We start from the raw sequence: 25130 nt of genomic DNA on the forward strand, positions 1-25130 counted from the left end.
TTCACACTGATTGCCAAAATTATGGTAGGTGATAAGAGTAAGAGCTGAAAAGTAGAATCATATACAATTTAAAAACCAGACACAAACCTTTTTTAATGACATGAATAGAGTTGTCACTCCCTACCCTTATCTGTCATGGCTGAGTAAGTGTTCTGCGCTCTCTGATATTCTTGAGCTACTTCTCTCCCTGCTTTAAATCTAGGGTAGAGTTTCTCCCATGATTCTGCTTGTTTCCCTGGAGAGCTTCACACAGAGGATTCTGTATGGCAACATTTGCTTTCCTTAGCAAAAAGCTACATAAGAAGAATAATGAAGTGGATGGCAACCTTTACAGAATATCAACAGGCTGTAGATTAAATGTACCTTGTTTCCTTTGCTGAACTCCTAGCACAGATTTCCAATAGAACAGTTATAAATTCCCTCCTCCCACATTCCACTCTGCATTCTAAACCATTCACTCTGGACTACTTCAATATAGCATTCTAAGATTCGGAAAGCCTAGATTTGCATCAGTTGTTTTTTAAAAAACTTATTCTCAGTTTGACATAAGGTATTGCTGTCAGAAAAAAGGATATACACTAGAGATTTCCACATTCTCTGAACTGCTTATACCTGCTTATAGTTTTGTTGTTCTTTATACAGTTTCCAAGGCACATTTTGGAGTTAAACATAATATCAACGTTAATTATTAGGAAATGTCCACCACAAATCAATAGTGCGGACTTGAGACAATTAAATATTAGTAAACCAACATATGGGCCTTTCAATGGTGTTTTGGCCTTTGTAGTAAGATAATGGCAGTATATATAGCATATTAAGTAACTTTTTCTTTAAAATATGAAAGTACAACAATTAGAGGGAAAATGAACAGAATTACAGTCCAGAAGAGCTTAGGGTAAAAATGATTAAAAAGCTCCTTTTAACCTTATAATATTTCTTATTAGAGCTCATTAATGCACTTGGAGGTAGGGCCAAGAGCCAATTGGCAGATGGGAAACAACACTAAAGAATCCAGTGAGTTTGTTCTCTGGAGTTTCAGGCTTGCTTGCCTATCTATGTGTTTTTAAAATTCTTGGATTCATCTTATCTCTTCTCAGCAGAAGTTGATTTTTGTGTTTTAAAAAGCTATGTTTGAATCAGGACAGTTTTAGGTGCTTGAAATTTATATGAAAGAACAGGTTACTCTCAGGTCCAAATCCAAATATTGGCTTTTTTTTTTTTTTTTTGCAGTGGGTTCTTTCTACTCTCTTCCCAGGACTAGGGACCCTGAGTCAGGGTGATGCTGGTAACTTGTACACTGGCTTCATTAACATGGCCTTTAATTGGCTAGTTATTTAATAATGAACTTCTTTAGAACTGATCAGTCAGGTAAATACAAATGGTGAAGATTTTTAAAAGAATGACATTTGAAAATATATCAAATAGCCTCTACGTCAATGTTCTCAGAGAGAGAAAAAAAAATCAGGAGGAAAGACGAGAACTTTAAAAGGTGAGATGACATGAAAGCTACCTTTCAGGTTACCAGCAAGGTGCTGTGTCCAATTTGAGTGCTAGGTGAAGTTCATAGCATAGCTTGTCAGAGCATACCTTGTGAAATGGTAGGGCAGAACCTCTTGAAAAGCACATTTGAGTGCTGGGAAAATACTCATCTTACAGGAAGAAGGATCATGCATAATGAGCTTTACTCAATGACAAGGTGGTAAGAGAGAAAGGGGTGATTATGGGTGACAGATTCATCATGGTACTCATCACTCAGATTTGTTTCTAGCTTTGTCTCCATGGGGCTGATGTCTGAGTATTACCAAAAGCAGGTATGCCTCTAGTGAACTGGAAATAGTACCTGGTGAAAGATAGCCAAGCAGCAGCTTGTGTGGTAGTGGGATGCTCAGAAAGCACAGATCACAGACTTGCTGTTGATCACATGTGCTATATCACTGGAGATTCATAGAAATATATGAGGAATTTAGCAGAAGGCTGAGTTAATTTAGTAGACGGGGGAAATATGCTGTTAAAAATGGGCAATTATAGTCAATGTGCCTCCCTTTGTATCTTAAAGTGGGTGAAATCTAGAAAAACTTGGGTTATATAAGGATACAAAAATCAATATAAAAATACTAGAAAACAGTTGTACCTAAACTTAAAAGAATTAGGTAGTGCTAATTTTGACAATCTCTCTCTTCTCACCTATGTTTTTCTTGAAACGAGTAAAAGTGTGAATAGTAATAACACCTTTACCATTAGCTTCACTGGGATAAAGCCAACACTATTAAAAAAGATGTCTGTAAACATAACACAACCATAGGAAAGTAAAATATTTTTCCTATTATTATAGACATTCCAAGAAAATATTTATCCCTAAAGGACATAAACACCTCTATATTTCTTTGGCTTCTGAAGAATGAGACAAGTGAAAATTATGATATTAAATTTCTGTCTCCTTAGCAGCAATTCCATCTAGTTAGTATTCTAGAAATTCATATTTGTACAATAAAAACTTTTCAAATAAAATCTGCTACTTACTTGTCTCCCACAATTCCCAAGTTGATTGTGGGGTAACCATGTTCCTGAATTGTTGCTAGGAGAGTTGAACGATTGCTGTCTCGAATCTTTCCTGGTAAGAGGTCATCTTCAGGATTTAGCAGCTACAAAGCCAAAAACATCACAGATTATTCTTTTAGGATAATGTTGACTATTGCTAATAAAAAAATCTACTAAACACATCTAGCACCTACAACAGTATTTGGCATGTAGAAAGTATATGCCCAAAGGATTTTTGAATAAATATTGAAAGTATAGGAGGATGAGAAAATGTTCCTATAGAAGTAAAAAAAAAAAAAATGCAGAAATTTCAATAGTGATTGAACAGCAGGCCAAATATAACACCAGCTTTGGCCACAATTTGACAATAATGCTCTGGAGATACTCGGCCTTCCTAGTGATTGGTTACTGGGCCAAACTAAATAAAACAATTATCTTTTTTCCTCCCTATATTATTTACCAATTTCTCATTCCCTAGGAACATTTGAGGTAGTGACTGTCTGACATGATATTCTCAAGTCTGAAGAGAACAACAATTTATCTTTTCTTTCAAGCTTTTTGATCTCTTTTCTGAAGTGGGGTCAACATCAAAGAAGTTAAACTTACCTGAAGGAGAGGGAGACAGATGTTTTTGTCTCTCATACTAGCAAACTTAAGTAATACTTAGCTACATATACCCACAATTCCATTACTCTAAATTGAACTGACCTTTAGAGATTTAATACCTATTACTATGTCTATGGAGAAAATTAAAGAGGCTTATTCTATATTAGGATGTTCCAATGAGGTAGTAAGAATACAAAGTAGGAAGAGCTTTGAATTCAGACAGGGTCAAAATTCAAGGTGCCCAAACTCTTTTGTCTTAATTTTCTCATTAGTAAAGTATAGTTAGTAATAATAACTACTGTGTAAGGTAATTGTTAGGATTGAGATAATGAACACTCAGTTTATGCAGATAAATGTACAATAAATGTGATTCTCTTTCCTTTCTTTATGATACATGATGTTGGAAGAACATCCACTTTCCTTCCAATTGTTCTCATGTTGTTCTTCCTAGATGCTAGTACACATGAAATTAGTTTATAATGTGAACAGACTATTTGATTATAAGATACTTAAGAGTATACATACACACATGTACAACTTTAATGTACACATCAGTTTTAAGATATGCTTTGATTTCAGAAATATTCTAAAGTAAAAAAAGAAGTACTTCCTTGAAGTGAGAAAATCTGGAACTTTATTTCAGGAGGTTAAGGGAAAGCCTGCACATATCAGATGCTTAGGCTGTTAATATGACCAATACCCAGGGCTTCATATATCAGTTCTCCCAAACAATAACCATAAGCTACTTTAATCTTCTCTCAGACTCATTAGTAATACTACGTGGCCAGATTCTGGCTTTATGTTGGAAAAGCAGTAGCTTTGCAACCAACTATCCTCTTACAGTAGGCTGGAGAAAAACTCTGAGAATCTTATTCAGTGTCACCTGGGAGTCTTCTCTCCAAATACTGGGCTAATTTAACATAATCAGATGCCATATGACATTGCTACTCACTTGCATCCTTAGTCACTGGCAGTGCTTGGAAAATTGCTATTGCAATGCTAACATAGATTAATTTTCTGGTTTTAATTAACACACAGTTATTAAAGTCATTATAATTTTATAAAGGCCAAGACTAGCAGCTTTTTAACTACATTAATCAAAACAGTTGCTTCAGAAAGAAAATTGTGTGGTTATATCACTTTTTTTTTCACAGCAGGGTACTGACCACCAACTAAGTGAGATTCCCCTGTTATTAGGGTGTTTTCTTTGCCATTCATGTTGTTCTCTGTTATTTTGTTGTAAACAGTTCCAGAAATAACAGAACAATTAGAGATCACTGCAGAACCAGTTATTTGTCTGTAAAACTGACATAATGAAATAATAGCTAGTTGAATGAGAGTGTGGGTTTCAACATATGAATTACGGGGAAAAAATAAAAAAGAGTGTAGCATTTACAGTGCATTTTAAGTATTTTCAAAGAAAATAATACAGAATTAAATGAAAGAGTATAAAGCTGAATACACTAGAATAAACTCCTAATTTTCCCCTTTAAAATTGAATCTTATTTTCTATTACCTTATACTTCCAGTTATCTTGGGAATAAGGCTGGAAACTTATTATAGTTAAAATACAAAAGAAAAAAATACAAAGTAAAACAAAACATAATATTAATTTCAATTTCCTGTTTTTGGTATTGTCAATGGTGCCACTATCTTCCCAGCTTTCAGACATTTAACTTTTGATTCTTTTTTTTTCCTTTATAGTCCAATCTTTTCCCAAAGGCCTCAAACATTAAGAACATTCTAATCCATGTCCTCCTTGACCCTGCATTTTCATTCACTCTGTTACCACCCCAAACCAATTACAGGTATTTATTATATTACTTCTGAATTTGTGTAAAAGCCTTCTATTTTTTTTATTTCAGCATATTATGGGGGTACAAAAGTTTAGAATACGTATATTGCCCTTGCCCTCCCCCCTGAATCAGAGCTTCAAGTGTGTCCATCCCCTAGACAGTGTGCATCACACTCATTATGTATGTATACACCCATCCCCTAACCACCCACATCTGCCTGACACCCGATTAATGTTATTCCTAAATGTGCTCTTAGGTGATGATAGGTGAAACCAATTTGATGGTGAGTACATGTGGTGCTTATTTTTCCATTCTTGGGATACTTCACTTAGTAGAATGGGTTCTAGCTCTGTCAAGGAAAATACAAGAGGTGCTATATCACCATTACTTCTTATAGCTGAGTAGTACTCCATGGTATACATATACCACATTTTATTAATCCACTTGTGTATTGATGGGCACTTGGGTTGTTTCCACATCTTTGCAATTGTGAATTGTGCTGCTATAAACATTCGAGTGCGGATGTCTTTCTTATAGAAGGTCTTTTGTTCTTTTGGGTAGATGCCTAATAATGGGATTGCTGGATCAAATGGTAGGTCTACTTGTATCTGTTTAAGGTATCTCCATATTGCTTTCCACAGAGGTTGCACTAGTTTGCAGTCCCACCAGCAATGAGTGTTCCTGTCTCTCCGCATCCATGCTAACATTTATTGTTTTGGGAATTTTTCATAAAGGCCATTCTCACTGGAGTTAAGTGATATCTCATTGTGGTTTTGATTTGCATTTCCCTGATGATTAGAGATGCTGAGCATTTTTTTCATATGTTTGTTGGCCATTCTTCTTTCTTCTTTGGAAAAATTCCTATTCATGTCCTTTGCCCATTTTTTGATAGGGTTGTTTGCTTTTTCTTGCTGATTTTCCTGAGTTCTAAATAGATTCTAGTTTTCTGTCCTTTATCAGATGTGTAGCCTGTGAAAATTTTTTCCCATTCTGTAGATTGTCTGTTTGCTCTCATGACAGTTTCTCTGGTTGTGCAGAAGCTTTTTAATTTAATCAGGTCCCATTTATTTATTTTTGTTGTTGCTGTGATTGCCTTTGGGGTCTTCTTCATAAATTCTTTGCCTAGGCCAATGTCTATAAGAGGGGGTCTTCTTCATAAATTCTTTGCCTAGGCCAATGTCTATAAGAGTTTTTCCCACATTTCTTCTAGAATTCTAATAGTTTCGCATCTGAAGTCTGTTATCCATCGTGATTTGATTTTTGTGAGAGGTGAAAGGTGTGAGTCCTGTTTCAGTCTTCTACATGTGGCTATCCAGTTTTCCCAGCACCTTTTATTGAATAAGGATTCTTTTCCCCAGTGTATGGTTTTTTTTTTGTTTGAGACAGAGTCTCACTCTGTTGCCCAGGCTAGAGTGAGTGCCATGGTGTCAGCCTAGCTCACAGCAACTTCAAACTCCTGGGCTCAAGCGATCCTCCTGCCTCAGCCTCCTGAGTAGCTGGGACTACAGGCATGCACCACTATGCCCAGCTAATTTTTTCTATATATATTTTTAGTTGGCCAGATAATTTCTTTCTATTTTTAGTAGAGATGGGGTCTTGGTCTTGCTCAGGCTGGTCTCAAACTCCTGAGCTTAAATGATCTGCCTGCCTCGGCCTCCCAGAGTGCTAGGATTACAGGCATGAGCCATCGCACCCGGCCACCCCTGTGTATGTTTTTGTCTGCTTTGTCAAAGATTAGATGGCTATATGAGGATGGTTTTATATCTGGATTCTCAGTTCTGTTCCATTGGTCTGTGTCTCTGTTCTTGGGCCAATACCAAGCTGATTTAATATCCACAGCCTCATGGTATAGTTTGAAGTGTGGTAAATTAATACCTCCCATTTTGTTCTTGTTGCCTAAAATTGCTTTTGGTAAATGGGGTCTTCTCTGGTTCCATATAAGGCGTAAAATTATTTTTTCTATATCTGTGAAAAATGATGTTGGTAATTTAATAGGGATTGCATTGAATCTGTAGATCATTTTGGGTAGTATACACATTTTAACAATGTTGATTCTTCCGATCCACAAGCATGGTATGGTTTTCCACCTGTTTACATGTTCTGCAATTTCCTTCCTCGTAAAAGCTTTCTAATTGGCTGCCTTGCCTACAAAGTATTTCCTTCTGAGAAATAAAACAGAAATACCAACTTGCAAAATTACTATTACTTGCATAACAGATAAACTGTACCAAACCAGGACATGTAATTTGAACTATCTTAAATCAACTTGTTTTTAACACAAGCTGGATCAGATCTATATCCTTAATGATATATTACTTACAGTAGTAACTATAGATAGTTGCTGTTGATTTAACAGTAACTCCACACAGACTCATGTACTCCAAAGATAAGACTGATTGTTCCAGCAACTCACCTATTTTACAAATTCTGACTAATCTCTTTCTGGACATTGCTTACTAACTTCTACCTTAAAAGTACCCCATGACCAACCCCAGTCCTCAAAATCCTAAAAGTACTCTTCTATATATCCCCCCTTTTGAGACACTACTGAGACTCTGTTGAAGGGTAGCAGAATATGCCCCCACAAGATATGCCCCTTTGACATAAAAATTATTTTTGAGTTGAGGGCAGTTGAGAAGAAACAGATACAAGAAAAGCTCTCTTCCTTTCCCCCCTTGCCTAAAAGCAGGACATAACTTTACAAAGGCATCATTATGCTCCTCTCTACTAGGAGGGATAAAACTGTGGACACTTATCAGCCTGGAGATGACACCAGAGGAATCTACCTATCAAATTTTACTAACTAGCCTTAGTTTCTCTATCTAGTGATTTCTATCCTTAGTTTCTCATATAATTGTCTTTCCACAAGTTGCTGTAACTGTAGACTTAAGGTCCTTTTCCTTTGTCTAGTCACTTCTCTAAGAATTTGTTGTTCTTTGTTGAAGAGGCTACATAAGCCAAACGTCTAGATCACCTCTTTGAGAGTTGCTCATTTTTCTTTGGGTATCTCCCATGTATACATGAGGTATACACGTTAATAAACTTATGATTTTTTTTTTGTTAATCTGTATTTCGTTATAGGGGTCCCAGGTGTAAGAACTCATAAGAATGAGGAAAAATTGTTTTTTTCTCCCCTACACTGTCAAGGTGATGCTTTCCTTTGCTCAGAAACTTAAAATATCCCGCTTTGTATGATCAACAGGTTTCCCTGGTGGTCTTTGTATTAGGACTTCGATAATTATGGAGGTCCCACCAAGACTTCCAGAAGCCTTATCACCAGTTATATTATTGGTTATATTGCAATTTACTGAGGTTTCCTGAGGCTCTTTGCTCAGAGGATTCTTGGTCTATGATGATGAGATAAGTCCAACAATTATTCTGAAGTCGAATCCTTTTCTGTTGGGCTCCCAAAGATAGCCAATATTTATTTTGCTTGTCATCAATATAAGGTTCCCAGGACTTTTTTGTTATTTGATCAGATTTGTATTAATTTTTGTTTTCCTTGATGAAGGTCTGCTAAAGCATTTATTTGATATTAACCATCCTACCTGCCAATTGGCTACACTGCTGTGTGCATATGGGAACTTTTCTTAGTTTTGTCTATGTTTGAGAAATTGGCTTTGGGAGAGATCTATCTACCCATTCTGGCTTGTTGATTTTTAGGGTTAGCTGTCAGGGGTTCAACCTTATTGTTGAGGACATTAGATACAATATATAAGTGATATTTTCCCTTTTGACTGACCTTTAGCTAATGGATTCATTTAATAATAAACGGTGCTACCTCCTGCTATAACTCTGGCTTCTGTTTTCTCTTTCATGCATTTATCTCCCTAAAAAGCATAATTTCATCAAGGACAACTTGGAATTGCAGTGGCCACTTTGGGGTACTTTTGACATGACTACAATTATTCACTTGAAAGCACTTTTAGAACAAAAGGGGAATATCATTCAATGATTAGCATTTTTGTTGTTATACAAAGTTTCAAAATGAAATTTGAATAGAACATTTTTAGAAGTTATTTTATTATTTTATTTTTTTTGAGACAGAGTCTCGCTGTGTGTTGCCCGGGCTAGAGTGAGTGCCGTGGCGTCAGCCTAGCTCACAGCAACCTCAAACTCCTGGGCTTAAGCGATCCTACTGCCTCAGCCTCCCGGGTAGCTGGGACTACAGGCATGAGCCACCATGCCTGGCTAATTTTTTCTATATATATATTTTTAGTTGGCCAGATAATTTCTTTCCATTTTTAGTAGAGACGGGGTCTCGCTCTTGCTGAGGCTGGTCTCGAACTCCTGACCTCGAGCGATCCACCTGCCTCGGCCTCCCAGAGTGCTACGATTACAGGCGTGAGCCACCGCGCCTGGCTCCTAGAACATTTTTTTAAAAAAGTAAAAGTTCATTTGTTAAACCCTCAGGAGGAGCTTCTCTGTCTTGTTTGTCTAAAGAGAAATCACTTAGCTTATTGTAAGAGACCTCTGTCTTCATTTCTGTTCTTCAGAGATTTAATAGTGGTCTTGATGGAATTGTTAAGGGCCTAAGACTCTATTTGAACTGATTGCAATGACTCTCTCTTTTTCATGTATTGAAATGAGTTTGCTGGCGTCTTAAGGCTTTCCCCTAAGATGACTGACTTTTATAGTGGTCAGTAACTATTTCCATTTTAGATGCAACCAGCTCCCTTATATATCCTTACTTCTCTTTCTCCCTCTTCTAGAAAATTGTTCAAAACTCAATTCTGGTCATTATGGACAGACCTTAAAAAACCCAGATAATTCAGATAAACAGATCTAACACAAAAAAGAGGAAGAAAAATCACATTATAAGCTCCATGGAGCATGCTCCTGTTCCAAATAGCTTTTAATTAAACTCTGGGGAAAAAAAGGTTTAATTGAAAATTAATCTAATGGCCTTGGTTACTAGGTTATAAGTGAAGAGGAACATTCAGAGCTTTTAAATGTAATTTAAGGAGTCTTTAAGAATTTCATTTATAAATACAGAGGTCTACACATTGTATTAGAAAAAATTCATATTTCTATTAAGATGACTCTTTGGACAAATTAGACTAATTTGTTTATTTTCATTTTTTAAACCAAACTGTCCTGTGTTTTCTTCCTAACTGTACCACCATGTAAGAAAGTTATATTAGAACAGTATTCTAGTTCTGCAAGTCTTGAGCTTATTTTCCATACAAAAACCCTATTTTGTGCCTGTAGCCCTGCTACTCAGGAAGCTGAGGCAGGAGGATCACTTAGCTTGAGCCCAGGAGTTCGAGGCTCCAGTCAGCTATGATTGTGCCACTGTACTCCAGCCTAGGTGACAGAGCAAGACCTGTCTATTAAGGAAAAAAAATGCTATTTTGAATCTCCTTAAATTTCCTTTACTAGTTTTGCTAGAAAATTTCAAAATTCATGTTCATCTAAACTGAATGATGATATGGAATGTCTCTGTGAAAAGAGATGAATTCTTATAATGCTTCTAAAATCCTAAGATTTCACATGAACTTAAGTTTTAAGTTCCAGATCCTTAGTTAATGCTAAGACTTTAAACTAATATTAATTTGAGCAATTGATAAATAATCTTGAAAATGTAGCCAATATAATGCTTAATATATTGGTGCTCTTATTAAATGTATTATAAAGTAACCATCATCAACAGGTTAAAAAGGATATATGAAATTAGAGGAATGGTTGTGCAAGGTAATGACTATGTTTTGTTTATTAGGAAAAAAGAATAATATTTTTCTTAAAGTAAAAATTATCTGATTATATCAGAATATGAAGGAAGATAACAAAAAATAAATTTTGAGGGTATTATACAATAAGTATGTAAGTTCTAAAGGGAAATGAATTTTATTTGCTTGGGAATAAGAACTACATATAGTGAAGAGTAACATGTATGCTATGGTCCGAATGTTTGTGTCTCCCCAACCCCTATTCATATGCTGAAATCCTAACACCTAAGATGATGGTATCAGGAGGTGGGGCTTTCAGAAAATGAATAGGTTATGAGGGTGAAGCCCTTATGAATGATATTAGTGTCCTTATAAAATAGGCTGAAGGGAACTTGCCTGTCCCTCCTTCATGTGAGGGACAGTAACAAAGAGCCTTGATCTTGTACTGCTCAGCCTCTAGAATTGTGAGAAATAAATTTCTGTTGTTTACAAACTACCCATTTTATGGTATTTTATTATAGCAGCCAAAATGGACTAAGACCATGTGTTGCAATTATTAAAAAAGTTGGTTACATGATATGGGTTTATTCATAAAGAAAAAAAGTGTATACATCTTGCCAATTGTTACTGTAGTTTGGGTTTTCTTTTTGTTAAAAATTGCCAAGTTATTTTGTGCCCAGATAACAAAGGTTCATTTTTTTTTTTTTTTGAGACATAGTCTCACTCTGTTGCCCGGGCTAGAGTGAGTGCCGTGGCGTCAGCCTAGCTCACAGCAACCTCAAACTCCTGGGCTTAAGCGATCCTACTGCCTCAGCCTCCAGAGTAGCTGGGACTACAGACATGCGCCCCTATGACCGGCTAATTTTTTGTATATATATTTTTAGTTGGTCAGATACTTTCTTTCTATTTTTAGTAGAGATGGGGTCTCACTCAGGCTGGTCTCGAACTCCTGACCTTGAGCGATCCACCACGCCTGGCCAACAAAGGTTCATTTTTACAGCCAAAATACTCTGTTAACTCTCTAGGTTTATGGCCTGTTCTTAAACTATTTTAAATAAAAGTTTCTAATAATCACGGTTACTGCTGATTTAAAATAATATTGCCTACAAATATTGTCTTAAGTTATGACTTATTTTAATATATTCTCTCCTCTGATAGGTCTTCTTGATTTTTGCCTTTCTCAAATTCACAATAATAAAACTGTTAAGATGTCTTACATACCTCAGCTATAATTGGCTAACAGGTAATACAAAGATTTGCTCCTTTCTCCTTTTAAAGGACGAATACTAAAATATTTGACATATTTTCATGTCTAGATTTGGAAGTCTAGAATCATGGCTTTGAGGTACCATGCAAACTTTGATAATAATCTTATCTTAGTGTTTGGCTGTATGGCAGTAGCCAAATATGTAATCTTTAGAGCCTTAAGTGTTGCTGTGCATCTGCAGTTTAGCTATATAATTCAACAAATTAGCATGCTATAAAGAAAATACGAAGGCATGATGTTGTAGAGATCAATACAACAACTATAGAAAAACCTAATACCCAATCATGGTCCATCAGAAAGTACAAATTCTAGATTGACCACATTTCCAGAAGATAATGGTCTAATTTAGGCCGAAATTAGACCAGAAGTAGGAGGGACTGAGAAATGACACTGAAATTACAACTTGTGAAACTGTCCTATGACTTGCAAAACAGATAAACTGCCAATCCATGACATGGAACACAAACTATCTTAGCTCAAGTTGTTTTAAAATTAGCTCATTCAGATCATATGTTCTAAGATAAGAGCATGGACAATTTGATTTAATAGTAATTCCACACAGACTCATATGTTCCAATGATAAAGACTACTGACTGTTCTAGCAACTTGCCTAGATTACAAATTCTGACCAAGCCCTACCCATACATCTCATACCCCTAAAATCACCCTGTGACTGACTGACTCTAGCACAACCAGTACAATACATTCTATCTGTAACTTACCCTTTAGAGATGTTACTGGGACTCTGTCAAGGTGGTGCCCTCTTTCTGCAAATTTAATATCCATTTAAAAAAACTGATCAACAGGTTTCTCTGGTGGTTTTTGCATGGGGGTTTTGATGTGTCTGTAGCTCAATACCACATATCTATTGGGATTATCTTTCTCAAACACCAATTTTATGCCTTTTCCTTTTCAACTTTACTCAGTATTGTCTCCCAGTTTGCCAATCCATGGCCATGTTTTATATTATTTAAATACTATACCAAAGGCTCATCTCCTTTGAGAAAAATTCCATTAAAAATTCTATCCCATGCACCTTTATTTTTCTAGAACTTTGTATCTACCAAATACTAATAAACTTACTTTTTTCTCTAATTTTTAATATATGCATATTTCTTTTAAAAACTTTTTATTTTAAAATAATTATAGACTTACAGAAAGTTGTAAAAATCATACATAGAGGTTCTCCATGCCCTTTACCCAGTTTCCTCCAGTGGTAACATTTTATGTAACTATAATATAATATCAAAACCAGAAACTGACATTGGTATAATGTATGCATATAATTCTTTGTCATTTTACCACATGTGTAGATTTGTGTAATTTCTACTTCAATCAAGATACCAACTATTGAGCTGCCACAAAGATAGCCCTCATGTTAACCCTTTATAGTCATGATCCCCCTTCCCTATCCTCATCCCTACCTCCTGGGAACCACTAATATAATTTTATCATTTAGGAATGTTATAAAAATGAAATCAAACTGTATGTGATCTTTTGAGATTGGCCTTTTTTCACTCAGCATAATGCCCTTGAGGTCCATCTAGGTGGTTGCATATAGAAATAGTTTGTATTTTTTATTGCTGTTTCAAGTTTTAGTCTATTACAAATAAAGTAGACCATTTATATTTAATGTAATTATTCATAATTTAGGCCTTATGCCTGCTATTTTTCATTTTCTGTTTGTTCCCTCTTTTTTTGTTTCTGTTTTCTTTTTCTTGCCTTCTTGTGGATTACGTGAACATTTTTTTAGAATTCCATTTTGATTTATTTCTAGTGTTCTTGAATGTATCTTTTTAATAGATTTTTTTAGTGGTTGCTCTAGATATTACATTACAATACACAATTTATCAACTAGATTATGAGCTTCTATAGTCTAAGTTTTTTCTATTATTTTAAAATTTCCTATATTACTTGTGCTATACAGATAATAGATAATCTCTAATGTTTATAAAATATTAAGCCCAGGGTCCAGCTCCTAGGCTTAAAAATAAAGCAGGAGAATCTCTTCTCAACTGTCTTTAAGGGAAAATAGTGGGGAACAGATAAAGAGTTTTAAGAGGCAAGATTTTGGGCTTGGCCGGGCGTGGTGGCTCACGCCTGTAATCCTAGCACTCTGGGAGGCTGAGGCGGGTGGATCGCTCGAGGTCAGGAGTTCGAGACCAGCCTGAACAAGAGTGAGACCCTGTCTCTACTAAAAATAGAAAGAAATTATATGGACAGCTAAAATATATATAGAAAAAATTAGCTAGGCATGGTGGCACATGCCTGTAGTCCCAGCTACTTGGGAGGCTGAGGCAGAAGGATCACTTGAGCCAAGGAGTTTGAGGTTGCTGTAAGCTAGGCTGATGCCACGGCACTCACGCCAACCCAGGCAACAGAGCGAGACTCTGTCTCAAAAAAAAAAAAAAAAAAAAAAAAAGATTTTGGGCTATACCTGGAGCTGGCAGTTTGTTGCCTCATGTTAGCATCTTGACACCTAATATACCTTGATTCCTTGGTCTGTAAACCCAGTAGTCAGCACATATGTTTACTTCTATAGTACATCATAGAACATTTATTACTGTCATTATGAAGAGGCATAATAACATCTGCCAGATACATACCTCAGAGGGGTCTAGTAAAGATTAATGACATAATATTAATTAGGTACTGTTAAATCCCTGGAAGAGAGGCACTACATAAATACATGCTGTTATTGTTTACAAGTGACTAAAATATCCTTTTATGACCATCCTCAAATACCCTTATAATAAAGAAAATAAGAAATCAAAGCATGGATTAATTCCAAAGCATGGAAACTATTCTCTCTTACTATGAGATAAATTAAATAAAATTTAATATAAAACATTAATTCAATATAAAATTTAAATTCCATTCCTGAGATTATTGTCATAAATAGAAATTTACACAATTACTTTAAAGATTAAATAAAATGCCAGCTTTTCAGTTTTGGAATATATGGAATCTATCTATCAATATAGATGGATATAGACATAATATATAGTTGATAAACTAGATATATCTATCTATATGTATAGATACGTAGATGATGGATAGCCAGATATTGATAGATAAATATAGACTTATGGAATAGCTGCCACAAATGTGCTATATTTACAGCTCTAAATTAGGGCTGTTAATAATTAGTAGAAACCTATTCTGCTGTACCACTGGTTGCTTAATCACCAGAAAACATACTATACACTGTGGTGGCCTCAAAGTGGGAAAAGAGCACACTCTAGTTAGAGCACCTATCAGTTCTTTGAGCATTGGGAAGAAAAAAATGGAGAGTTAAGAGTGGGTTTGAAAGATGGAGGGAGAATGGGAATGAAAAAGCAACAGAACTTGAAGTAGTAGAATGAGGATGGGGTGGGAATAAGTAGTTGGATAAAAAAAGATCTAAGAAGCCTGACCAGAGAGACTCCTCCCTCCACCCACCCCCATCAATTCTTCTTTTAAAAACATAGCAACAGGGCAACCAGACTCTTTTGATGCTTTTTTAAAAAAACTGCAATGTGTTGTTCTTCAATGAGTATGAAGATGCACATAAAGGAAGGACAAATACACATGTCCACTTAATAGAATACTAGGCAGCTAATAAAACAGTGTTTAAAAAGACATTATAAACGTATAACAATAGGTGAAAAAATGGAAAGAAATCAAGTGTTATTATGTTTGAGTTAAAGAATGGTGAGATTATGTATGACTTTTCTCCTTTTCTCTATTTTCAAAATAGTGAATGATAATAAAAAGTAATTTTAAAAAGATATACATATGATGACAGTACAAGGCAGTATATGATAAATGCAGCATGACTGATCCAAATAAAGCTTAGTATAGGTATTTAAAAGAGGGAGAGAACAAATGTGGTCAGTGTATTAATAGAGGGCCTCATGTAGGAAGAAATGTCTAAACTGGATTTGAAAGACTGATAGGATTTTAAATTGACTGGATTTTAATGAAAAGAGATGAGCATAGACACAAAGTCTGGGTAAATGGTATATGATAATGGCCTGAGATGGATTAAATGTCAACAAATTTGTTGAATGATTGAATTAATGAATGAGGATAAGAACTAAAAGTGGGCCATCATTCTTGGTCTAGTGATACAAAGATTAAAAAACAATAATGCTCAGTATTGGTGAGGGTATGGAAAAATAGCACTTCTCAATATTTAAGGGAAGGTAACTCAGTATAATATTTTTGGAGGCAATACATAATCTTTTTTTTTTTTTTTTTTTTTTTTTTTGAGATAGGGTTTTGCTCTGTTGCCCAGGCTGGCGTGCAGTGGCATGATCACAGCTCACTGCATCTTCGAACTACTAGGCTTAAGCGATCTTCCTGCCTCGGCCTCCCAGTGTGCTGGGATTACAGCTGTGAGACGCCACCACACTTGGCTGCAATACACAATCTTAAAATAAGTAAGGCATACCCTTTGACCTACCAATTCTTTGAATTTAATAAAATAATGAAACATGCAAATGACTATGAATGTTCATCATATCATTGTCTATTTTAATGGTAAAAAAATTAAGTGTCTAACAATAGAGAACTGAAAAATTAAGTATGAGAAACCATACAATATAATTGTTATGCACCTATCAAAGGTGGATTACAGATCTATATTACTGACACTGAAAGATATTTGTGATATGCTATGAAAAAAAGCAGATAATAAAATAGTATTTATTTTTATAAATAAATATTTATATGAGCATAGAAATAATTCTGGATGACTGTATAGCAAAATGTTAGCAGTGATTTCTATTTTTTGGCATTCCATTAGAATATAGGCTTTATGGAGATAGGGATTGTTGTCTTATTTGTTTACTACTGTATTCCCAGCAACTAAAATGATACTTGACACATAGAAGGAACTCAAAATATACTAAGTAAATGAATGAACGCTTATTTGTATTTTCTAGTTTTCCTATACATTAACTGTTACTATAATATAATGTCTTCCTATTAAAACTGGGTAGATTAGTATATACCCCCCAAATTGAACACTATTCAGCTATAAAAAAGAATGAAATCATATCCTTTGCAGCAACATGGATGGAACTGGGGGCCATTATTTTAAGTGAAACAACTCAGGCACAGAAGGATAAATACTACATTTCTAACTTATATGTGAGAGCTAAATAATGTATACACATGGAAGCAGACTGTGGAACTGTGCATAATGGAGACTTGGAGAGGTGGAGAAGGGTGAGAGAGGGATTGATGATGGGAGGTTGTTTGGTGGGTTCGAGGTGTGTTCCTCCAGTGATGGGTGCCCTGAAGGCCCTGATCTTACCACAATGCAATATATCAATGTAGCAAAATTGTATTTGTATCCCATGTACATAAAAAATTAATAAAACAATATAGTATTAATTAACACTGACAATAAAAAAAAGATAGAAAAAACTCAGCCTGAGGGCAGAGTGCAGCCCAGGGTTAAGCTCTCAAAATGGCATCAGTTGTGGGCCTGTGACTGGAAAGGATAGGCCCCACTCAGGAAAATAGTGTGGGCAAGAAGGTGTGGGGAGTGCAGTCCACTTGTGTCTCACTTTCTTAGGGGCCAGTTGCAGGGCGGTGGGTATTGTCTTAGGTATGCCTGCTTCCGAGAGCCTGGTTTCCCTGTCCCTTCCTTAGCCAGGTAGTGGCTGCAACTGTGTCAGCCTGAACTTGGCCTAAGGATGGGCTATAGCCCAGCATTAAGCTCTCAAAATGGTACCTTGGGCCCATGACCAGAAAGTGTAGAGTGCTTTACAGGCAAGCAACCTGTGGGATTCTGTGTAGGTTCCCTTTCTGAAGCAACATCTCTGTGCAATCTCTAGGCAGCTCCCTGTTAGGCTCAAGGCTTGTGTGAGTTGTGGGGTTCTCCCATAGCAATATTGTAAAAGCCAGTTTTAGAGTATGAAGCCCTGGGAATTTTTCTCTTACTGTTTCCCCAAATCCAGGACCTTCTCTTGGCTCTCATCCAGTCTTTGGCTGGGCAAGCTGCCTTGAGCCCTCTCCTTACTTACTTTTGGTGCTTCCCATCACTTCTTCAGTGAATCCTAGCATTCTCTTCTAGATGATATGTTAAAAATGTTGAGTATCTACTTATTATTCTGGTTCTTCTTAGTGGAGGCACATACTACCTGTATCTAGTCAGCTATCTTGTTCCTATCTCTCCTTTTCTATCTTCTAATGTAATACGAATATATCCCAATGGCAAAACCTAATTGTTGTCCTCCACAGCTGATGAGAGCCTGGGAAATCCAGCTTTCAGGCCTCCAGCCTTATCGGTATAGGGGAGAGCATAAGGGCTAATGTGGAGTAAGTTTCAACAGATAATATCTGGCATGGACCTCCTCTGCTACTCTTTATCATTCTACCTTTTTAAAATATCATTTATCACCGTTTACTGACTATCTCCCCATTAGAATATAAATTCTATAAGAGCAGAGAATTTGTCTGTCTTGCTTGCTACTATATTCCCAATATCAGAATAGTGCCTGGCATCAGTAGCATACTTAGTGAGAAGGGGTGGTAGGAGTGGTTTGCCCTAGCAGAGAGAAGTATTTTATCCACTGACAATGTTTAGAATTGTCAGTACATTGTGACAATAAAAAGCAGACTGACTTTTAGCCATTTTTGTTATTATTTTCTAATTTTCTACAGATAATGTATCCTCTTGGCCTTAGGTTAACTTTCCAGCTCTGTTCTGGAAATTTGAAAAAGATGAAATGTGAACTTGTTACTAAGCAACATTTCTTATGATAAAAATTATCTCTGATTGGTAACTTGAATATAGACTGGGAGGGACTATAAATGAAAATATCTAATGGAGAGCCACAGCTTTGGGCTTCTATGAGTATGTTGGCAATTATAACTAAGTGTTTACTTTGTGGGGACTTTGGAAGCTGCCTAAGACTGTTATAAGAAATATTAATTCCTTTGTAGGATATGGGGTTTCTAAGTCAGGGTGGCTCCCCCACTCTCCTAGTATAAGTCTTATTCCCTTGCACCTGAGGTGTCACTTGAAGAAATGGAACAGCTTGTGGATGGCTGTGTGGACTACTAAGAGGACTAGATCGACTAAAGGAGAAAACCTGATGCTGCCCTGCTGGATGCTGAGTTTTCTGTTCAATATCTTTGTAAGTAAACTGGTCCAAGGTGTGGTGTGTTCACATCTTGTGAGTCCAAATGTTTAATTAAGAGAACCCTCTGGTGGGCCTTCTAGCATGTAATAGGCGCTCAATATATATTTATTGAACAAATGCATGAGGTTGGGAAATGTGTGCCCACAATCACATAATCATTTTATGATATTATCTAAATTTTAATATGTATAGTTTTTTTTGAGATCAATAAATGTTGATTTCAATACAGCTATTCTGTATTAGTTAAAGTTGATAACTCTAAGTCCTCAATTTTGAAATAATTCTACCATCCTTAAAAAGCTCAAATACTGAGCAGGTTTTAAATAGTATACATAGATATCTTATATGACCTTCTTTGGGTTGCCTAAGGCAATTGTCCTGCTTACCAATATATCACATTGGATTCAAGAAGTGGAATATGTGAAATCACACGTACCAAGGGGAAATCAGAACCAATACTTAAGGGAAGCTTGTACTATGACTGGCTAAATTTTGGCTTTGCCATATTAATGATAAAGTGCAGTTTCTTTTGACCTCTCTTAAAATAAATGAATTTTTTTTTTGCTATTGTTTTCTGGGTATCTGAGGATCTCAAGCCTTCAGGAGAGATACTGTGCTTTATTCATCTCTTTTATCACCAGGTTCCTGTTTAGTACCTGGTGGAGAGGTGGCCAATAAACATGCGTTGAACAACACTAAACTGTATGGTCATAGAGAGCCATAACAATAGGTAATTTTGGATGGGAGAAGGGGAGGAATATCAAGCTATATGGAACCAGAGATTATAGAACTTAGAAGCATTATTTTCTTGGAAAACCATGGTATAATTTAGTATAGCAGGCCAGAGAGTGTAGGGGAATGAATCATATAGAATTAGTCAAAGCCTATTCTAGGATAGTGAGGTCTACAGGGGCAGGGAACTAAGACTTGCAACTCTTCCTTAGATTCTATGATGTAAGTACCATTTCTATTCTCACCCCATCGTCTAACCCTACTACCAGTAAGTAGTTTGAATAGAGTATAAAAAGTAGCTTTAAAAAATACTATCAATATGTTCTGGGGGATAACTGAGAACTTAGTCCAGCCCTACAAAAGCATTACAAAGAATATAAGCAATATAGCTTAAACAAAGTTTCCAATTAACTAAATAGTTATTTATGAGTTAGCTAATTATTTTTCTTTCTTTTCTTTTTTGAGACAGGGTTTTGCTCTACAGCCCAGGCTGTGGTGCAGTGGCATGATTATAGCTTGCTGCAACCCCCAACTCCTGGGCTCAATCCTCCTTCCTCAGCTTCCAGATTAGCTGGGAGTACAGGTGTGAATCACCACACCTGGCTAATTTTTCTTATTTTTTGTAGAGACGGGGTCTCATTATGTTGCCTAGGCTGGTCTTGAACTACTGGCCTCAAGCAATCCTCCTGCCTTGGCCTCCCAGAGTGCTGGGATTATAGGTGTGAGCCACTGCTCCCATCCAAGTTTGCTAATTCTATTTAGCTTTTCCAAACTCCACAAACTCACTTGGATGCACAAAGCATACAAGCAAATCAGAAATAAGAATGGTTCATTGAATTAACCACTTTAACAAAAATTTCTTTCCAATGCTAAATATAGTATCAGTTGGTCCTATATTGGGATATTATTAATAAAATCATTGCCATTTAGATCAAATTGAAAAGAATGTTTGTTTTGGGTCAGTAGTTTTATGGAATGACCAGTACACTTATAATGGGAAGTAAGCAAATCTGGAATGTTGATTTAGGTCTCCATTAGTAAAACAAAACATTCTATTCTTTTCTTTTGCTCTAGCCAAAAGAACTATAAGGGTCATAGAGAGATTCCTGAAAATTTTCATTTCCAAGACTTCAAAAAATTAAAAATAATGCTAATGAAGGGCTTATTTTTAGAACACAGTTAGAAATTAAAAAAAAAGTCCAGTCAAGCTTTTCTTTAGTAGTAAGGCCAAAGGAATTATTTTTAAACATCTCAATAGTTTCTGCTTCTGCTATAAGTTTTTGAGTTTCCAGCAGATTCACTTTTCAGTATTCCCAATTTGATTTTAGAGCCTCTGATTAAAGTTTTACACAACCTAAGCAAAACACAAAATAGGAAGTTTTCCAAGAGTTCTCAGAAAGAGATTGACTACATTCCCTCTCTAAGTCAGGCCCAAAATGACATTTTGACCCATTCTCATAGCATTCCACTAGAGATGCTATCTTCAGAGAAATGAAAAATAACCCTGATTATCAAACTCCTCCTGGTGATTAAACATTGCATGGAACTTTTCACAAGAAGAAGGGCTAGGCCTGGTATCGTGATCCATTAATTTATTTTCCACACAGAGGTGGCCCATCATTTCAGCAGCAGAATGGGCACAATTCCTTGTCCTAGAGTAAGTACTGAGTTTGCACAGTTTAATATCTATAGCCAGCAACTAACAATTCTTTGTTTATGTGCACTGAGTGTGTGGAAAGGCCATTGATTGTAATATTTTATTCTAATACATGGAAGGGAACATTTCTTAATTTCTTGTTCTTCCTTCTTCTCATCTTCTGAACTTATACTATCATAAGGTCAACTTCTTACTTCCCTATTACAAGAACATGGACCCAGTGGTAAGACTGATAATCCCCAATGTTTTTTTTACAACATAGAGCAGATGTCAGAAATACCTTATCTTAAGCCCCCCAGTTACCCCCCACCCCCGCCTTTTTTTTTTTTTTTTTTTTTTTTACCTCATTCCCTGTTGACATGACTGCAACCACTGGAAACTTATTAACTTCAACCTCTGTGACACCTACAGTTGCCAGAAGACCAATCTCTGAGGGGCCCATGTGGGTTCCTTTGGCCAAAACGCATTCCCCTCTTTTAATGTCATGGCCGATGGGTCTGAAAATCAAAGCAGAACCATAAGCAGTATGAATAAGAATAACATTTTCTTTTTTTTTTTTTTTTTGAGACAGAGTCTCGCTTTGTTGCCCGGGCTAGAGTGAGTGCCGTGGCATCAGCCTAGTTTACAGCAACCTCAAACTCCTGAGCTTCAGTGATCCTACTGCCTCAGCCTCCCGGGTAGCTGGGACTACAGGCATGTGCCACCATGCCTGGCTAATTTTTTTTTTTCTATATATATTTTTAGTTGACTAGATAATTTCTTTCTATTTTTTTAGTAGAGATGGGGTCTTGCTCTTGCTCAGGCTGGTCTCAAACTCCTGACCTTGAGTGATCCACCTGCCTTGGCCTCCCAGAGTGCTAGGATTACAGGTGTGAGCCACCGCGCCCGGCCAAGAATAACATTTTCTCAACTCAGAGGGAAACTGTAGTGTCAAAGAAGGAGAACACTCAAGAGAAAAAAGTCAAGAAATGAGGCACTAATAAAATAATGAAATGAGATTCTCAAAACTCTATGCTTTTTTAATTTTAAAAGTTAAATTGTACAATAGGAGACAAAAATAGGATTTATATCTATTACTGCTAAACAGGAATATATTACTTCATATTTGAAAATTATTTTACAAATTGCTTTGTGCTATATTACAGTTAAAATACCAATTGCAGATTTTGATATAAGGCAAGAATTTGTATGAAAATATCTAATGGCATTAATGATAAGAGGTCCATAGCTGGTTAGCTTTGTAGCAAGGAGAATAATGCTAATGAGGTTATAGTCATAGATGTAATTTCCATTTGGACCACTTAGGTTGGTTCTGATCTGTGGCCACAGCGAGTGCATGCTGCCATAGGGATGGAAGAATTATAGTTTTGTTACAAAGGGATGTTGAGCAAATTAGCATTAATGGAATCAGAGTAAACATATTCCATTGTAAGAAAAATAATACAAGGTACACAAACTATTTGTGGTAGGATAATAGCCTCATCTTTGTACATAAGGAACAGCATATTATTTCATTATTACTGGTAGTCAGTAGAAGATGTGCTATCCTCTATTAGCTGATAAGCAATTAGCTGATAAACTAATTTATAAATATCTAGTTCTGGGGTTATCTTAGTTAATACCAAATTCTGGATTATCTAGGGGTGGGGTTGGGTAATTCCACATTGTCTAGGGTTAGAATTAACTGTGGATTATGTGGGCTCATGACTTTACTTCTTTCACATTGCTTTTGACTATTTCACTTGCCTTTACTATCTTCATTAAAAAATAGGCAAGGCAGATATGTGATATAGAATTCGGAAAATTCATTTTGCTTCTTGGTAAATCCCTAAAAGCTAATGGTTAATTGACATAGCTGCAGATTTATAATAGCCATGCTCTCCTCTCCTAAGTCCATGATCATGTAGAAACAAAAGCTGTCCTTAAATTCTATATATTTTGAACTTGCCTGATATCTTGGCCTGGCCGAGCTTGCACCAGAATTCGCACTTCAAGTTCTTCAGTGCCCTATGATAAGAGCAGGTCATATAATTTCAAACCAAACAATTTAACAGAACTTCTGATCAGTAGAATTTAACTATTCAGATGCTTTATCATCAGATAGGCCCAGACTATATACACAAATATAGGGAAACAGAAAACCATTTAATAAACCCTTTGAAACACTATCAATTTCTAACACAGGTTTCTGAAAAATTAGGATGTTTGGTGCCAATAAATATTTTCTCCAGTTTTCATGCTTTAAAAATGTACCAATTCAAATATTGAATCTTACTTTGTAAGTAGCATTCTTAAGGAATATACACACGTACACACACACACTCACACACACACACACACGACTACCCCAATATATAAACTATGCATGAAGGTAATATCTCTATTCTGTTCCCATTAATTATGGGTTTAATACCATGCCAAGGTTCCCAAATACCCACAGAAATTACAGTGAAGGAGTTATAGTTTACCTGGTAGTAGATTTCTGTAAATTAATGGTGATCATCAATGTTACATTTATGGGCTGTGAATAATATTGTGACATTGGAACTGTGTCTTGTCATCTGGCAGAGTCTGTGGAGGTATGTGTTCTGGATTTCAATGCTCTCCTGGCTTCCCTGATGCCAATAAATCTACCTGGACAGTTTTAACAGCAGGCAATGTGATCTGTTTGCCAAGAGTTGAATTTTATAAGCCCTACATGTGATTAGCTGATTAAAAAGAAAATCTCCAGATCAAGAAAATTGGCTGTCTCTCAGCATGGCCAGATTTCACTACCTACCCTGCCCAGGAGAATATATGTTTATTTTTAACCTCCGCTTTTAAAATGTAAAGTATCTTAAACTTCTTCACAAAACAAGTAAGATAGCCAGTCATTAAAACCTCAGTTGAATCTCTTCTACTTTTATTAGTGGCTGATATTCTGATTTTAAGAGTTACCACTAGCTTCAGTGAGATAAAGTCCTGCTTAGATCCTCCAAAGATCCCAAAGTCTTTTATTTTATAAAATAAATGGAGGGGGAATGTATATAAATTTAATATTTCCAGGCTGTCATTTTGTGCCATGGCCCTTCTTAGAAATAGCAGAGGTGAAAGGATCATTTTGTTCAAATACTTGGCTTAGTGTAATACTCAGGAACTTGCTGATGTTTTCTTTGTTAAATTCTTCTCTATTAATTTTTGATTTCATGAACTCCTTCACATTTTATCAGAAGCTAGTCTCAATGACAAATTTCTCAGCTAGAAGGTATGTCACTGTTAATATCTCTGCTCTTCTATCTTGAGTTTCTTTCCTTGTTTGCATGTGAAATTTCTTAGGTCAAATAAGGTTCAAATTCTGCTATAATAACAGTTAGATCATAAAAATTCTTCCTATAACAAAAGATTTTCAACCTTAAGGTAATTTCTTATCTACTGGAGACCCATACAATGTAAGATCCCAACATAACCAAAAAACCTGGGCTATTCTCATAAACATTGCAGAAAATGGGGGTGACACGATACTGCTGTGGGAACAATGGTGCGGTAAGACCTGGTGATGACATACATCATCTGATTCCCTGATAAGTTCAGTGTCTTCCACTTGTACTACTGCATCAGCACCGCAGGGGATTGGAGCACCTGTTGTAACCCGCATGACTTGTCCTGGCATTACTGTCTGAGTTGGCTGGAAATACAGACATGAAAAAGACAGTTGATATACTTTGCTGGGATATAACATTTTTTAGA

The 25130-nt window shown here is 36.1% G+C and overlaps 1 protein-coding gene across 3 annotated transcripts in view; it reads right to left on the bottom strand.

Moving 5' to 3' along the window:
• The window catches only part of GPHN (gephyrin), a 535238-nt gene that overhangs the window by 41084 nt on the left and 469024 nt on the right, over positions 1-25130 (bottom strand). For all 3 annotated transcript variants that reach the window (XM_045565470.1, XM_045565461.1, XM_045565478.1), the window contains 4 exons: positions 24949-25068; positions 23353-23411; positions 21748-21901; positions 2521-2642 (listed from right to left, as the gene is read on the bottom strand). In XM_045565470.1, coding sequence (XP_045421426.1) covers positions 2521-2642; positions 21748-21901; positions 23353-23411; positions 24949-25068 — 455 coding nt within the window. The remainder of the gene's footprint in view (positions 1-2520; positions 2643-21747; positions 21902-23352; positions 23412-24948; positions 25069-25130) is intronic.

This window comes from Lemur catta, chromosome 1, assembly GCF_020740605.2.
Source record: "Lemur catta isolate mLemCat1 chromosome 1, mLemCat1.pri, whole genome shotgun sequence".
Classification (NCBI taxonomy): domain Eukaryota; kingdom Metazoa; phylum Chordata; class Mammalia; order Primates; family Lemuridae; genus Lemur; species Lemur catta.